At 31.0% G+C, this 19,653-nt stretch overlaps 1 protein-coding gene across 1 annotated transcript; it reads left to right on the forward strand.

Moving 5' to 3' along the window:
• Nucleotides 1-7,535: 7,535 nt before the first annotated feature.
• On the forward strand, nt 7,536-10,229 carry LOC120068405. The gene is made up of 5 exons (XM_039020161.1): nt 7,536-7,617; nt 7,688-7,885; nt 8,418-8,492; nt 8,598-8,744; nt 9,815-10,229. The coding sequence occupies exons 2-5, from the start codon at nt 7,694-7,696 to the stop codon at nt 10,106-10,108; spliced, it is 708 nt and encodes a 235-aa protein (XP_038876089.1). The 5' UTR covers nt 7,536-7,617; nt 7,688-7,693; the 3' UTR covers nt 10,109-10,229.
• The last annotated feature ends 9,424 nt before the right edge of the window (nt 10,230-19,653 follow it).

Here is a 19,653-nt window from a genome sequence, read left to right on the forward strand (position 1 = left end):
CATGAAAACCTAATAAATGAAAATAGTGTTTATAAGCTTAATTCTCAAAAACCAAACTGTTATTAAATAGTATCTTAATAAATGAAAATAGTGTTTATAAGCTTATTTTTAAAAAACCAAACAGTTATTAAACGACATCTTATTTTTTTTATTCCCAATTTTTATTTTTTAATATTTGATATATTATTTTTTTTAATATTTCAATATAATATTTTACTTTTTTTTCTTAAGGATAATATGTCAAAATTACATATATTTTAATTTTTAACTGAGGAAGGAATAATAACTTTTTTCCAATAAATTATATGTATGAAATATGTAGTTTTGACCTTTTTTTCTCTAATAATATATAACTATTTGTTTGTTGTGAAATTGAGGAGCACAATGAGAACACGGATAGGGAGAAAATATAATACAATAATAAATAAATAAATAAAATAACTAAAAGCATAAAATAACTAAAATTATAAAATTGGATAATATGTAAATTGAAGTGGAATTCTCTACCAATGTATATATGATTTTAAGATCCACCAAATGCCACTATTTATAGGCAAAGTGGCAAGTAGGATGTGGACTTACGTGGACACCAAGCATGAATAACTACAAGACACATGAACAACATGAATGGTGATACATGGCCTTTTAGACACTAAGCATTGGGCATCTATATATATGATATATGCCTCGTTAAAACCTTATTAGGAAAAACTCTAGTGAAGGAAAAAGAGTACATATTTCATATAATACATACTCCTAAAAAAAATACAATATATTTAATCCCCATGAAAACATCACTTAAGATCTCTTAGTTGCCGCTTCCAATGTTGTGCACCAATTTTTCAAAAGTTGAGATTGGTAATGTCTCTGTAAATAAGTCTGTCAGGTTATCCTTCGAACAAATTTGTTGTACAGTGATCTCACTATTTTCTTCAATATCATGAGTGTAGAAAAGCTTTGGTGAAATATGTTTTGTTATATCTCCTTTAATATATCCTCCTTTGATTTGAGTTATGCAAGTTGTGTTGTCTTCGTATAATATTGTTGGAAGGTTTTTATTAGAAGCCAAGCCACATGTTTCACGAATGTGTTGAGTCATTGACCTAAGCCATACACATTCTCCACTAGTCTCGTGAATTGCAAGAATTTCAGCATGATTTGAGGAAGTGACCGTTATAATCTATTTCACTGATTGCCATGATATAGTAGTTCCTCCACATGTGAATAGATAACCTGTTTGAGATCTAACTTTATGTGGATCAGAAAAATATCTAGAATCTACATAACCAACTAGATCAAAATTTGATTTATTTGAATAAAACAAACCTATATAGATTGTTCCTCGAAGATAGCGGAGTATATGCTTAATTATGTTCCAATGTCTTTTTTGTAGGAAAAGAATTATATCTAGCAAATAAATTTACTGAAAATGCAATATCTGGTCTTGTATTATTAGCAAAATACATAAGTGCACCAATTGCACTAAGATATGGTACTTCAGGACCAAGAAGTTCTTCATTATCTTCTCGAGGTCGAAATATATCTTTCTTTATATCCAATGAACGAACTTCCATTGGATTATTTAATGGATGTGTTTTGTTCATATAAAATTTTTTCAAAATTTTTTCTATATAAGTTGACTTATGAATAAATATTTCATTTGCTAAATGCTCAATTTGCAAACCAAGAAAATTTTTGTTTTTCCGAGATCTTTCATCTCAAATTCTTTCTTAAGATATTCTATTGCCTTTGAAAGCTCTTCAGCAGTTCCAATTATATTCAAATCATCAACATATACAGTTATAATAACAAATCTATAAAAACACATGGACATATTGGATTATTTTGATCTTTTTCTTTCAATAAATATCCACTCAGGCAATTGTACCACATCCGTTCTGATTATTTCAATCCATATAGTGATCTTTGTAACTTTATTGAATACCATTCCCGGGAATTTGATGTATATGTTTCAAGTACCTTAAATCCTTTTGGGATTCTCATATAAATATCATTATCAAGAGATCCATATAAATATGTTGTGACTACATCCATAAGATGCATATTCAGACTTTTATACACAGTCAAACCAATTAAATATCTTAGTATAATTGCATCCACCAGTGAAGAATATGTATCATCATAATTAATACCAGGTCTTTATGAAAAATCTTATGCAACTAGTCTTGCTTTATATATTATGAGCTCATTATTTTCATTTCTTTTCCTCATAAATACCCATTTGTATCCCACAGGTTTAACACCTTCTAGTGTTCAGACTACAGGTCCAAAAACCAGACGTTTTGAAAGTGAGTTTAATTCTGCCTCGATTGCTTCTTTCCACTGAAGCCAGTTTTTTCTATGTCGACATTCTTCAACAGATTTTGGTTCAAAATCCTCATTTTCAGATATAATATCAAGAGCAACATTATACACAAAAATATTTTCAATAATTACATTAGTTCGATTCCATCTTTTTCCTATCATGACATAGTTTATTGAAATCTCATTATTATCTTTACGTATTTCACCTTCCTCACTAGTCATGTCGATGATTTCTTTATGGGTATTTACATCCTCAACCAAGTTTTTTTCATTAATCATTATTTTTCATTTTCGCGGATTTTTTATCTTTGGAACCCACTGGTCTACCACTCTTCTGGCATGTTCCAGACTCATTAGTGACAACTTGTTGTGTTAAGATATCAATTTTTATGGAATATTTGTAGCTGATATATGTGACTTAGCAATCCGTACAGTTAAGATATCAATTGATTTGCTATATTTTACAAATGAATTATTTTATGAACTTCAAGTTCACATTAATCTGTACAGGGATCTAAATGTGACAATAACGATGCAATCCATATAATTTCTTTTTTCAATTTCTTAATTCCTCCCCTAATGTTGGAAAATTTTGTCTCATTAAAATGACAATCAGCAAATCGTGCAGTAAATACATCACCCTTAGGGGCTCAAGATATTTAATAATTGATGAGGAATCATATCCAACATATATTCCTAACCTCCTTTGAGGACCCATCTTAATGCGTTATGATGGAGCAATTGGAACATATACTACACATCCAAAAATTCTCAAATAGGAAATATTTGGCTCATGACCATAAGCTAATTGTAATGGCAAGTACTTATGAAAAGCTAGTGGCCTAATGTGTATAAGTGATATTGCATGCAAAATAACATGTCCCCATACAAATGATGGAAGCTTAGCTCTCATAAGTAATGGTCTTGCAATTAATTGCAAAAGTTTTATAAATGATTCTACTAAATCATTTTGCATGAACATGAGCTACAAGATGTTCAACATTTATCCCAAATGACATACGATAATTATTAAAAGCTTGGGATGTAAATTTACAGACATTATCAAGACGAATGGTCTTAATTGTATAATAAGGAAATTGTGCTCTTAACTGAATTATTTGAGCAAGTAATCTTTCAAATGCAAGATTTCGACCTGATAATAAACATACGTGTGACCATATTCTAGATGCATCTATTAATACCATAAAATATCTAAATGGTCTACTTGGTGGGTTAATGGGTTCACATATATCACCATGAATTCGTTCTAAAGTTGCAGGTGATTCTATCCCCACTTTAGCTGGTGATGGTCTATTATCAATTTTCCATAAGAGTAAGCATCACATGACAATTCATTAAATTAAAGAATCTTTTGGTTCTTCAATGGGTGTCTATTTAAATTTTCAATAATTCTCCTTACCATTATAGATCCTGGATGACTCAATCGGTCATGCCAAATTGTAAATATGTCTGGATTCGTGAATTTCAGGTTCATTGTTGCATATGTTTCAATTACTTATATATGAGTATAATACAATCCATAAGATAAAACAGACAACTCTTCCAGTATATATTTTTCATCTAAGACAGTGGATATGATATATAGATATTCCACACTATTCTTACTATTAGTCTCAATATGATAACCATTGTAACGTATATCTTTAAAACTTAGAAGATTTCTTTTTGATTAACTAGAGAACAATGCATTGTCAATTATAAATTTTGTTCCTCAAGGAAAAATAATATTTTTTTTTTCAAAACCTTTGATCAAGTTTGTAGAACTTGATATTGTATTTACTTTTGTTTTCAACATTGTCAATTTGGAAAAGTATTTTTTAACTTTAAGTATTGTATGTGTAGTTGCACTGCCAGACATAGATCTTCTTTGCTCATTTTTTAATCACCCAACATATGAAAATGATCTACGTTTCTTCATTAAAATAAAATAATTACAATAAGAAAAACAACACTTAAAATATACAAAAGTTACTAAAAAAACATGAAAATAAATAAAAGAAAACAACAACTTTAAATCTAGATATTCTCAAAGTCAAACGTAACAGTTGATGTGCCACCAATTGTGTCAATCTTCTCTTCAAGAGATTCAAAGAAGTCCGCCACATCCAAGTTTGTCATATGGGATGAGTCAAATATATCATTATCCTGGTATACAAAATTTGCTTCCACATTTTTCTCTTTTTCCTTCAGGGAGGCTTGATAAAGGTCAACTAAGTGTTTTGACGTAGATAGGTATGTAACCGAGGCCCAACCATTTCGCATCAGAAATATTTATTTTCAACACTCTTTGAACTTTTATGTTGTGGAGTTTTTCATTTGTGATCATCATTTTGTGTAGTTCTTTTGAAATTTAAATGATTAGAATGACCACCACGAAAATAATAATTATTTCTTCCTCTGCGACGGTCACGACCTCGACTGCAACACGACCTCGACCATAATTATTATTAAAATTCACAGCATTCACTTCAGAGAATGATGTTGTTTCGGTTAGTCGAGATTCATGATTTTTCATCAATAATTCGTTATTTTGTTCGGCCACGAGAAGAAATGAAATTAATTCAGAATACTGTTTAAAACCCTTCTTTCGATATTGTTGCTGCATGAGCATATTTGAGACATGAAATGTAGAAAATGTCTTCTTTAACATATCAGCATCAATAATTTTCTCTCTACATAACAACAATTTTGAACTGATTTTAAATAATGCGGAGTTGTAATCACTTATTGATTTGAAATCTTGTAGCCTCAAGGCATTCATAACAAGCTTTAAGAAGAATAACTGTTTTTATGATCATACCTCTCTTTCAAATTTTTCCACAAGATACAAGGATATTTTATTGTAAGATACTTCATTTTCAATCCCTCATGAATATGATGACGAAGGAAAATCATAGTTTTTTCTTTTTCCTAACTGGATGTCGTATTTCCTTCTTTAATAGTCTCCCCAAGATTTATAGCATCCAGGTGGATTTCGGCATCAAGTACCCATGACAAATAATTATTGTCATTAATATCAAGGGTGGAAAATTCTAATTTTGTGAGATTTGTCATGGCAGTACTATCATAAAATATTGTACTTACGTCAGAAATTTAATAGATATTGAATATACAAACTAACATTAAATTTATTAATTATAACGAAGAGGAAAAAATCGACATACATTTAGGACGTACCTTTAGCGGGAAAAATGACAGGAACTCATGTTGATAACGTGTTGTGAAAATTGAGGAGCAAAACGGGAACAAGGATATGAAGAAAATATAATATAATAATAATGAATAAACAAAATAACTAAAAGCATAAAACAACTAAAATTATAAAATTGGATAATATGTAAATTGAAGTGAAATTCTTATTGCATATATGATTTTAAGATCCATCAAATGTCACTATTTATAGGCAAAGTGGCAAGTAGAATATTGATTTACATGGACACCAAATACGAATAACTACAAGACACATGGACAACATGAATGGTGACACATAGTCTTTAGGACACTGGACAATGGGCATCTATTTTCTATAATATTCATAAATATTGTTAGAATTTTCCTCATCATGACTTTTCATTTTAATATTTTAATATATTTTTTCCTTTTTCGATTTTTTCGTACAAAATCTAAAATTTAAGTATTAATCTATAATAAACAAAAGTTTAGAGACTATATCACCGAAAATATTTTGTAATTTAGTTCAACATTATGTATTCATGTTTTAAATTAAAATACAATCCTTTTATTTAGGTAATTTTCAAATAATTATTATTTTATGAGTGGGTTGCTTAAAAACTTTAGCTTGGTATATATATATATATAGATAAAACAAAGGTAAAGTGTATTGTTTTAGATTATAAACAAGATTAACTAATATAATGTTTGTAATATATTTGAATGGTTTGTATAAATATTAACTTTTGATAAATTTATTATAAGAACACAAAGATGAAAGCCCTGTAATTTAGTAACTATTTTATTTTTAATTTTTGAAAATTGTATCTGTTTCACAGAATTTCTGGATTATGTTTTTCATATTTTCTATGTCAACATATGAATTCTTTGCCAAATTTCAAAAACAAAAAATATTTTTTTATTCAAATTTTGACTTGAATTTTGAAAACACTATTAAAATATAGATGCAAAACATACGATTTAGTAGATGAAAGTGATGTTTAATTATAGACTTAATTTAAAAATAAATTTAAAACTAAAAACAAAATTATTATCAAACGAGACCTAATTTTTAGCTTTTGATTTTTAAAAAATATACTTATCTTCTCACAATTTTTTCTCAACAAATCTCATATTTAAAAGTATAGAGGTTTAGAAATAATCTAGTATTATTATTAATTACTCAACAACATGTGGGATGAAGAAGCAAACTTCTAACCCCAAAATTGATAATACAAACTTTATGTCAGTGAGTTGCTCATTTTGGCAGAAGTAGTCCATTATGAGTCGTTATCACTAAATCTTATATATGCAATATTACTTGTACTATAAAATCTATAATATCGAGTTATTAGTCAATTAGTGTTTAACAAGTATAAACATATAAGTTCAAATATTATTGTTCTCCTAGCTATGAATTGTTTGTGGTATTAGAGCTTTAGGATAAACATCTATGGTATCATTGATGGTCTAATTCTTACGCAATGCAAACTACCCTTTTCTCTATTCCTAAATCCCTTTGCTTTCTTCAATACATCATTTACTTTATTAAGTAAATATTTGAATTCATATATAGTTTAAATAAATATCATTACATAAATGGGGAAAATAATTGAAGAAAGAGCCGCCTTTCATATATGCATTTAAACCGATCAACAAATTTACAATAAGGAAGTTAGAAGGATGGGAGGAAAAATGCAATGGTGTGGTCACCATTTTCAAATAATTTAATTTTTAGAAGGAAAAAAAAGAAAAAGAAAAAGAAGAAGAAGAAGAAGAAGAGTGTGGAATAAATGGATTAATTAATTGGCATTCTGCTGCCCTCGTGATTCTTATTAAATGTTCTTCTCTTTCTCTTCACAAATTCAACCCGAATAAATACATAAATAAATTAAATTGCAATAATTTTTTAACATAGAAAAAGGGGGGGTTGTATTTTTGAAATTTGTGAAGTTAAATGCTTTAAATAATTGCGATATTGATGCCTTCAACTTCATCAATCTCTGCTTCCATAAGTACTTTTTTCTGCCTTATCTTTCTTTCACATTCTCTATTCCTTCTACAACGACCGTACATATTCAAATTACAAAAAAGAAAAAGGTCTCTTTTTTTCTTTTAAATACTTTTATTTTGTGGGTTTAGTTTAATTTTGTTTTTTTGTGTTTTACAGGTGAGTATGGTGAGAAAAGCTGATGAGAATAATTCAGTTCCTAAATGGCTTGAAATTCTTCTAGTAGAGAAATTCTTTACTCCATGTTCACTTCACAAGTCTTGTAAGAAGAATGACAAGACTTTCTTTTGCTTGTCTTGCTGCTCTGCCATTTGCTTCTCTTGCTTCTCTTCTCATCCTACTCATACTTTTCTTCAGGTATATCGTAACTCATCAACTTAAGTTTTTTTTTTTTTTTTTTTGAATTCACTACGTACAAGAGCATGTGTATCTCCCTCCCTTTAGTCACTCACAAAAACAAAAATTTAATAATAATTTAAAACAAAAGTAAGAAGAGTTTGTCACGTGCCAAATTAAATTGAACAATTGAATGAGATGCACAAAAATGAATGTAGCCTAAAATGCAATTATTTATGTATAAATAGTATCTTAACAAGAATTTTGTCTCTTTGTAGATGTTATTTTTAATCTAATTAACATCCATATAATTTTCAGTGATGGTATACATCAATATAAGATATGAACAAAATTGATTGAACCTACAAAAAAGAAAAGTAAGAAATTATAATATAATTATATAGGTATGAAAATCAGTAATTTACTCTCTCCTTCCTTCTTTAACCTGACGATTAAAGTTTAATTTTGATTCAAATGTATTGTAATATAACATATCAGCTAAAGCTTTTGGGACGATGACGGTTTGGTTGGGTTGGTTTTTGGTGATGGGCAGATAAGAAGATATGTGTACCATGAAGTTATACGACTAGGAGATGCTGAGAAGCTGCTGAATTGTTCTCTTGTACAAGTAATGATATTATAGTGCATATATATATTATTATGGTTTGCCATGAATATTAAGTTATAATATAATGTGTGTACTTTAAATATAATTGTGTGATATTTTGAACAGCCATACACAACAAATAGAGCAAAAGTAGTGTTTCTGAAACAAAGAAGGGCAAAGAGAAGAGGTTTGAGAGGAGGATCGGGTAATTTGTGCATCACATGCCTTCGCAGTCTTCAATATCCATATCTCTTTTGCTCTCTTTCATGCAAGGTCTTTTCTTATTCCCTTTTATGCTTTATTCATTACATTTTCTTTTACCTATTTTATACACTAATTCATTATTTGTTTGTGTTTATTTTATATTTAATAGATTTCTAATCAATTTAAACTTTTTAAAATTATTTCGTTTAATACGATCCTAAACTTTTAATTTTGTGTCTAGTAGATTTGTGCATTTAAAAAATAAAAAATTCAGGTATAAAATTTATAATTCTCAAAGTTCAACGACTATCAAATAGATACAAATATCAAAGTTAATTGACTAAATTTATAATTTCACTTATATTTTTTAATAGAATAGACAAAAATTTGACATTTTTTTTAATACAGAAAATGTTGGTGTGAATTTGAACTTTTACCTCAAAACAATTACTAAACTTTTTCATGTTTCAAAAACCTCACACTAAATATAATCAATTACAAGTTTAGTACTTTGCTTTTTTTTTCAATTTTCAATTGTCTATTTTGATCATTCAACTTTAAAAAATATTCAAATAAAAATTTGAATTTATTTAAGTTTGCCATCTAACACACACTATATATATATATATTTGAACTTATAATTCTATATTTAATACGTGTTTGGACTCATTCTCCATTTATTTTAAAATTTTATAGACCTAGTTAACTCAAAATTTAAAGTTTATAGTTCTTACCATACATAAAATTTACTTTTAGAAAAATAGTTGGGTACATCTTGAAATGTACTTATATTTATGTATCCTATTCTCATCAAACACATAAAAAATAAATTAAATTATTTCAAAAAAAGAGAGAAAATTTTGTGCGATCGAAGAATTTGATGAGATATACAAAGATAGATATTGTTGAGAGAATACTTTATGAAATAGATTTGTAGTGATTGTTAGGCACAAAATAGAAAAAGCCTCAATATTTATCATCAATTTTTAAAACTTTGAGAGCATAAAAGAAGAAAGTTATAAAGAGGTGGTTTTGGCAAATTTCCTCTAAATATTAATATCATACATATAAGGGTGGGGTTTCAAGTTTCTTACCAATAATTTAAGGGTTAATGTCTAATTATTGTGTGTTTTCTTTAGATGAATCAAAAGGTGAATGACAAAATTGAAATAATGAAGAAACAACAAAGGAATTATGATTATCTTCCAACTCGAAGCACAACAGAAAACCAAACCCCAACCTCCGTTCTGGAATTGGATTTCCCCTCCGCCGTCTCAGAAACCGCCGCCGCCATTAAATTAGTGAAGAAGAATCGTAGCTGTGTGAAATCGTTAGCGGCGGTTCTGTGCCGGCCGAGATGCTTCCCCATCTCCGATATCGGCACCGCCGTGAACCGCCGAAAGGGCGTTCCTCAAAGATCGCCGTTAACTTGATTTTCCTACTATATCTCTACCATATATTAATTATTATTATATATGTTTGCTTCGTTATGATATAATAATGTATGTAATCAAATTTCGTATTGTATATTGTAATTATTTCCCTAAAAGCCCTCTTGGCTGATTCAATGTGTTTCAATTTTATAATCCACACTTGCATTCAATAGCTATGACTTCCAATTATAGAAAAACTTTGCATTTAAGCATACTTGGACACAAAAATAGTACTAAGTAATGGTCACTTGGGAAGTGCAATAATTCTCATATTGCACGTACTCCTTTTTTAGAACTGGGTTAAAAAAAAACCACTACAACAAATTACTTTTCTTGGGTAAGAGTTAGAAACTATAAATTTTTTATGGTCTCATCTGTCAATCAACTATACTCAGCTTTGGCATTACAATAAATTACTAACCCTTTTATAAAGGTCTTCGTTCAAATGCCATGAACTTATTATCTAGAACTTAGATCGATCAAGTATGGATATCAAACTTAAGTTGAATTTATATTTGACATATTTATATTATTTACGTTTTTCACCCTAGAGTTTAGAGAACTCTAAAGGCGCCCCTGTTCTATATTATGAATAATTCCTTCTTATAATAAACTATTCTCCATCTATCCATAGATGCAGTTAATACACTGTTAGTAAACCATGTAAACCTTAGTATGTCGATTCTCTTTTGTTTTACGTTTTCTGTTTATCTTTGATTGTCGATTCTTAACAAATTGGTGTCAGAGTTAGGCCTTGATAAAGTCACGTCGATAAAATCTTTAGTTGTCGAATAATGAAGTGGGAGCCCTAGGCAGGTAGTGTGCTCAAGTGTAATTCGGATGGATGATCTACTTTGTGGTAGAGTTTGCAGTGCCCTCAAGTGTAAATTGAAGATCAGATGACTATTTGAAGAAATGTTCAGTGGTCATTTATTCGAAATGGGGATTGTTGAGAATGTGATATATCAAAGTTTCACATTGACTAGATAAGGGAATGGTCAGTGGGTTCATAAATGAGGACATATCTCTAATCATATTGAACCTTTTTAGCAAAACTTAAAGCAAAGTCATGAGGGTTAAAAACCAGCTTTATTAGTATATTTATGTAAAACAAATTTGATTATAGCTCAATTAGTTAGAATATGTATCTTCGATCAAAAGCTTAGAGTTCAAATTTCTTACTTCATATAATTTATTAAACTGAATAAACAGTGTAATCACATATATAAAATATAAAAAAGGTAAATACTTTAGGCAATGAGCACATGTCTAAAACCATGGGTAAGGATCCGTCAAAGATAACAAATAATTTGATCACATTGCATAATGCAATAGCCTCATTGAATTATAAACTATAGGGTATCCACCACACATATATTCACATATGTTCTTACCAATTATTATTTCTATGAATCTTTTTATTATCCTCAATATTAAAGATTCGTATCTGCCATCACCTTAAAATCCTCTTCCATGCTATATTATAGTGATAACAATTTATATGTTACCCTCATTGATATTGTGGACAACTTGATACTTACCTTAGCTATTAAAATGCTATAGTAATGTATGGTTGTCGGTCACTTATAATAAAGTTTTGACGTACCTATACAACAATTATTCAATTTAACATTAATGTATTTATATTTTAAATGATTCATTTCAATTGCCGAATCAATATAGAAAATATGGTTCTAAGAAGAGGGTACACAAAATATCGATTTTTCTTATTGTTCTTTTTGAATGTGTATTTACTAATAAAGTTATTATTAGTAGACAATATGTACATCTAGTCCTAATAAACTCAGACATGTTTTAAATTTTTCAAGCTATCTTGTCATTCCCAATAAAATGAAACTACTTATTCATCAAAGCAAATAATAAAAACTTTGTCTATGGAGAAAGTATTAAATGATGAGTGAGTTGTTCTAGACTTTATGTTAGAGTTAATTAGAAAAGACTCCTTCACTAAACTTTCAATAGAAACTTTTTTTCCAAAATGATCACAGTTCAACTGACGTAATGTTTGTACTATCAACTTTAAAGTTAAAGATTTGATTCTTCCACCATATATATTATGTAAAAAAAAAAAAAAAAAGAGACCTTTCTAGTCGAATATGGATGATTTATGATAGCTTTAGAACGTGTCATTTATATATATAAAACAAAACATAAAAGGTGTAAACTTTTTCATATTTGTTTAGGAATTGGACATAGGTCTTCTAATCTTTACACCATTTTAAATATCCTACCAAAATTGTTAGCATTGACTTATGTCGACATTGAGGCCCATTCAGACATTGTTTTATGGGTATAGATATTAAATATTTGTAATTAATGTTTGTGTTTGGATATGCGGGATAATTAATATTTGGAAGTTAAATATGTGTATTCTATTTACCAATTTTGTATGTAGAAACCAAAATGAATTAATTAAATACAAGAGACCAATTATTATAGTCATCAAATAAATTTAACATTTTTTAATCAATAAATGAATACTTTTATATTAAACCTTTATTAAACATAATTAATTAATTTAAACTAATTATTAAAAATAATTAAATTATTATAAATTAATTAGAATAATAATAATAATAATAATAATTTATATTAAATAGTTAAGGTTGCATAAAATATTAATTGTAAAGATATTTATTGAAATTTATTAAGTCTATTTAATATATTTATATTGATTATTTAATTAAAATTAATAATAATGAGTAATTCATGTTATTTTAATAATTAATTAAGCTATATTTTTGCTGATCATTTCCTAGACATAAAAATCCCATATTTTTTTAAGGTATTAAAAAACCCATATTAGATGGATTTTGAAGTTCCTTAATATTCTAGGTTTTAAGAACTGGCATTCTAAACAAACAAGGATATTAAATATTTTTCTGAAATCTCATGAAAAAACCTGTGAAATAAACCGACCACAAAGGAAAACATAAATATAAGATTCGGTTTATATCTCACTAGTGAGAGTGAAGGGGACCAAGCTATATAATAGAGTGCGTTTGAAGTACATTTTCAAGTGTCTAATCTAAAAAATAAGTCATTCAGGAAGAAATTGGAATGTTTGGCTACCAGTGAATATAGATTTTCAAGTGTATTTTAATCCGTTCCTATCAAAAGTATTTAAATAAAAATATAGTTTTTGAAAAATATTTTCTCTAAGTCAATCTAAATCAACCCCTACTATATTGCATGATATAAATATGGAAGGAAAATAAGATAATAGGTAAACTAAAACTAAAGAGGAAAAACTTGTACATTGCCTACAAAGAAATGAAGTATGACAATTGAAAAATAAATACGACAGAAAAGTGAGATGAACAATGGCTTAAATTTAATAAATAAAAGAACAAAACAGTGCTGGAAATTTAAAACTAAATAATGTTGAAACTAGCTGGAAATACAAAAATTTTTTGTGGCGAATCGAAGTTGAATCGAAGTTGGAAATACAAAAAATAATGTTGAAATGTTGAAACTAGCTTAAATCGAGAGAGAAAACTACTATCACTACTACAAGAAAAGTCATTTATAGTGACGCATAAAATGTGTTGTTGAAAGTCCAAAAATGTTACTAAAGATATTAACAACGTCGCAGTTTCCGTGTAGTTAAAAGTTTTGTGGTGCTTTTAGCGCGGGCCGCTAAAAGGTAACTTTTATTAACGTATATACGTCATTAAAATTTATCCAATTTATTTTACTCACAAATTTCGTTTTTGACTCATTCACCCACCCCTCCAACTAGCATTCATATAGTTTGAACAAAGATATCTTGATCTTCCTTCTTTGTCTAAATATTTTTTTGCGATTTTCATAAAGAGACAATTGCAAATATAGACATTAGGCCCAAAGTATTAGCAGATATAACATAATGTAAAAAAAATTGTAAATATGGCCAAATTTAAATAGTTTATCGGTGATAGACCATATTATTGGTAGGAGTCTATCAGTGATAGACCATATCACTGGTAAGAGTCTATCGACGATAGAAGTCTATCGTTGATAAACTTGTCTATATTTGCAATTTTTTTTAAATGATGTTATACACTTTGTTATTATTCCTAAAAATGTTACCAATTGCAGTTACCCTTTGATAAAACTATCAACACCATTACAATATCGACTACACATTCGATCTTTTAAATTTATCCAACTTCGATTCATAACAAATACAAATTAAAGTATCTAAGTTAGAAATCAAAGTGTTAGAGTCTAAATCATATGTAAATTGCAAAACATATAGGCGAGCAAAATATTATTAAAATTAAATTACTAGATATTCCAATACCACGTTAAATTACTAATAACATTCAATTTTAAATTGATAAGTTGGATATATAGTAACTTTTCTAGTAAGGTTAAAACCACTAGCTACAAACCATTAGAACCACCCTATACTATATTTAGGTGAGGAGAATAGACCCAAATGGAGTTGTTACACTACAAGTAAAAAACTAATTTACCAATTTTTCTATTTTCCATGGAACTACTACAAAAAAAGATTGAAAACTATCCCTAAATTCTTAAACTTAACTTCAATTTTAGGGATTTTGTACAAAAGTTTTCAATTCTTAATCATATTATCTTCAATATACAAGAAGCATTTCTGAATAAATAAAGAAACTAAAAGGCATTAATCAAAATAACTAAACTCATATGTTCTTGAATTTAGAAAGTATAACTGGTTGAGTTCCTAAATTAAGTTCTATATTGATGGAAAGTTGATTGGCTAAATATACTAACAAAATACATACTAATTGATGGAAATGAGTGGGTTCTCTGAAGATAAGTGGCTTCTAGTTTGTCCAAAGGTGGAAATCGTCGAAAAGTTGTGTGAGTTTAGAAATCGGGATTGAATGTGTACTAATGGATGGAAAATTCACATAAAAGTACCTAAAAATGAGTGGGTTCTCTGAAACTTCACACAAAACGTGTTTAGCTTATTGGCAGCTTCCAACAGGCACATTCCTTGGCAGCTATTTCCATTTGCGTGCAAGACTGGTTTAGTTCATCAAGGGTCAGTTCGTAGCAAGGTGTTCGTTCATAGCAAGCTAACTTCGTCAGTTGTCCGAGAAGGAACTCTTATACAAGAGTATCCATAAGCATGTTCGGATCTTTCCTCTTTCATTGTGACTGAATTACCACACACACATTCTAACAAATAGGTATGCAATTTTACACTAATTAACGATATGCTTTGATAAATAAAATACAAGAGATTCCGTATACGCATCAGTTGAAGACTCTATTCACTTCAGACTCAACCTAGCGGAAACAAAACTCTACGTTCTTTATTGCCCAGCAAACAGTCGGCTACCAGCAGCACGATCGTCTACACGAACGACAACAAATGAACAAGCAAAAGCATAGACGACACCACCACTTAGAGTCCTTGATATTCTCGGAGTGAAAATCCAAAGAGTGGTCTTTGTTGAATTTGGTAGAGGAAGAAGGAACGGGATGATTGTGTAGAACGATAAGCAAGTGGGAGAAGGCTATCGCATAGCGGATGCTTATCGTTAAGAGAAAGCTACACGATCGTGTAGGTTTTACTAAGCGATCGTCTAGTATTTGGTAAGTGATCATTTAGAAAACTCGACACGCCAAGTGACCGTTTAGAAAAGTTGAGCGATCGTTTAGATGCAGGGTATGTGATTGTTTAAGCGATAGGGCGCTATCGTATAGGCTCTCAGCTAAGTGATCGATACGTTTTCACACCTTTAGCAATTTTTTCGAACTCTTTGCAAAATGAAACAAGTTTTCATTTAATTCTTCAGTTACAATAATCGAATACTGATTTTCCCACTAACGCACGATTGAGGATAAGTTTTTGGCCTATTATCACATAATTAACCAATTGATTAATAAATTAATATAATCATATTATATTCTTAACCTATAGTTTGATATCATATATCTACTATAGTAATTTCTCCTCTACTTGATATAAATCATATTTATATCTAATTTCCTTCAAAATAATGTATTTCATACATTTAGTCAATTATATCATATATAATTAATCAGTTCAATTATATCATATATAATCGAACTCCCTCTTGTCAATTTGAACATTTCAAATTGACCCAAAAACTAATTCTCGACTTTATCCAAGCTACCTAGGGGACCTTATGAACTTATGGCTCGAAGTTCCAACGGTACGTGAATAGTTGACTAAACTCTTTAGCCACGAGATCCACCATCCGTTAACTGTCAGGCATTCCACTAAAGACCAACAGCTAAACTCTTCTTACCAAAGATATATTTCTGTGTCCATCGGATATAACCAATCATGAGTATGATGACCCTTCACAAATTCTCATAAATACAGTTGGGCCAATTTACCATTTTTCCCCTGTAGTTACATCTCACTCCTTAAGTACCACTGATTCCTCTAATTAACAATTCAACATAGTACAACTATGTGTGAACACCTCTTGGGCCAAGAAAAGATGTGTGGTGCCACATCGTTCAAGCCCTGGAAACAGTCTTTAAGGGAGCTATCTATCTACTTGTCCTGCCTCGGGGAAGGAGTGAATTCCATCTTGTGTAGCTGAGTTCCCAGCTCCTAAATCAGACGAATCCCCAAAATGGTAGGTTTAAATTGGCGACCTGCCCACTCGCACCCATACAAATCAAAGGACCGCCCTCAATGGCAGGAGTTCCCAACTCACTCAGGATTGAGGTCATGTTACCTATGGTCATCCTAATGAAGTGAAGTCTTTGTCATGAACGGTGTTATATAACGAGACGTTAACACTTTGTAGTCAGGTCTTATACAAACTCTTTGTATAGAACGCCCCCACTCGCATGTCCCCTACACGAATGATCAGGATCAGACCATTTGTGACAAGTCACAACACTTGTGACCATTCCATAAAGCGGGCCGCATCCATAGCGTTACCAAGATAAGGTTTCCCTCATATATCCATATACTACAGACCATTTTGGTTATCACTCAAGACATGATCTATTTGTATATCACCACATACATGCTTAAGTTATATATATAACTAGGGATTTTATGTTTATTGGTTTGTGGTAAAGAAAATAAAACAAACATCTGAGCAAAATCAAGATGTGAAGTAAAATATCATATACTATACAACACAAGCGTTCGTACAAACTGTTCACAAACTATAAGACTCAAGACTTTAGGGCATCAACCCCAACAATCTCCCACTTGTTCTAAAGCGAAGTGAGGTGTACAATAAACTAGGGCATAAAAGTCCAGTACAAGAAAATCTCCCACTTTTCCTTGTTTAGCCACGGACGATCCTGTAGACCCATGCTTCGTAGGTAACCCTCAAACACTGTAGCCGTGAGAGCCTTCGTAATCGGGTCAACAACATTAAAAGGGCTTGGGTTAGATTGATACCTACTAACTATGCCCGTCTCATCTCCTCAACCCTTTGAGGTATCTGAGGACACATTTCCTTAGACAAAGTAACTTTATGCCTGAACGGCAGTAGGCCCCTTTTGGAGACCTGCATTGAGTACTTGAGCAAGATCTTGTCAATGTACGATGCTTGAGATAGTGCTAGCATTTTATTCTTACGATCTCAAAAGATCTGTATACCTAGAACAAGCTGAGCCTCTCCCAAATCTTTCATTTGGAATTGGGTCGTTAGCCAATTCTTAACTGCAGTCAGTAGACCTATCTCATTCCTAATTAGTAGGATATCGTCTACGTACAACACTAAGAAGACTACTGAAGCATTGATGATCGTCTTGTAAACACAAGGTTCATCAACGTTTTGGTCAAAGCCATATGACTTGATTGAAGTATCAAACCGTATGTTCCAAGATCAAGACGCCTGTTTCAGTCCATAAATGGACCGATTCAGTTTGTAAACCTTTTGCTCTTGACCTTGGGCTATGAGTCCCTTGGGTTGCACCATATAAATGGTCTCCTCAAGATTGCCATTTAGAAAGGCCATCTTGATGTCCATTTGCCAGATCTCAAAATTATAATAAGCTGCAATAGACAAGAGGATGCGGATCGACTTTAACATGGAAACAGGCAAGAAAGTCTCCTTATAGTCGACTTCCTCTACATGGGTAAAACCCTTTACCAGAAGTCGAGCCTTGAAGGTTTGTACCTTCACATCAGCACCCTCTTGTAGATCCATTTACAACCTATAAGTCTCACCCCATCAAGCTGATCTACAAGATCCTATACTGAGTTAAAGTACATCGACTCCATCTCGAGATCCATGGCCTTGACCCATTCATCCCGGTCAACATCCTCCATTGTCTTGTGATAAGACAACAGATCCTCAACGTCGCTATATTCTACCATAGCAAGGATTTTCATGAAACTCTGATAGCAAATGGGTGGGTTTGCAACCCTTCCACTACGTTGAGGTTCCATCAACTCTTGAGGTGGAACGAACTTACTAGATGAACTCCCATCAATAACTCTTGCTGATGCAGCAGGCTCTCCAACAACTCTTGATGAAGGTTCAGTAGTTTCATTGGAAAGCTCACGCAACACGACTTTGCTTCATAGACTATGCTCCCTTATATGATCCTCCTCCAAGAAAGTAGCATTTGTTGAAATAAACACTCTATTTTCCATCTAACCCTCTTGTGTACCTTTGGGCTAGCCTACAAAGAGGCATAACCTCGATCATGGTTCCAACTTCTTGGGATTAGCCTCAAGCACACGTGCAGAGACACTCAAAATGCAGAAGTGACATAACCTAGATTTGCGCCCGTTCCACAACTCCAGAGGTGTTCTTGCAACACTCTTGGAGGGAACACAATTAAGTATATATACCGAAGTCTCCACTGCGAAACCCCAAGACGAGTCTGGTAAGGAAGCGTAACTCATCATCGAGCGAACCATGTCTAATAATGTCCTATTCTCCTTTCCACTACACCATTCTGCTAAGGTGTATCCAGCGCTGAGAGTTGGGAAACAATTCCATGTTCTATCAAATAGTCCTGGAATGTCGAGTCCAAAAATTCTCCACCTCGATCTGATTGAAGTGTTTTAATCTGTCTATCTAATGCGTTTAAACTTTAGTCTTGAACTCTTTGAACTTTTCAAAAGATTTAGACTTCCGTTGTATAAGATAAATATACCCGTACCTGGAGTAATCATCAGTAAAACTGAAAAAAATACTCATAGCCACCTCGGGCTCGCACATTCATAGGATCACAAAGGTCAGGATGTACTAACTCAAGAGGCTCCTTGGCTCTATAACCTTTTCCAATAAAAGGTCGTTTAGTCATCTTACCCTCAAGGTAAGATTCGCACACTAGTAAAGAATTTTCTTCTAACTCACTTAAAGTCCATTCTTCACCAATCTCTCAATCCTATTGAGATTGATGTGCCCTAAACGAAGATGCAAAAGTTGGGCATTTTCTTTTGGAGAAATTCGTCGACGTTTTGATTAAGTTACAACATTTCTAAATAATTCGGTATTATGGAGGGAATTAATGGCTAACGACCTTAGCACATATAAATTCGATTCCAGATTTCTTTATGAATAAACGCATTATTCACATTAAAAGAGATA

Source organism: Benincasa hispida, chromosome 12 (assembly GCF_009727055.1).
Source record: "Benincasa hispida cultivar B227 chromosome 12, ASM972705v1, whole genome shotgun sequence".
NCBI lineage: Eukaryota > Viridiplantae > Streptophyta > Magnoliopsida > Cucurbitales > Cucurbitaceae > Benincasa > Benincasa hispida.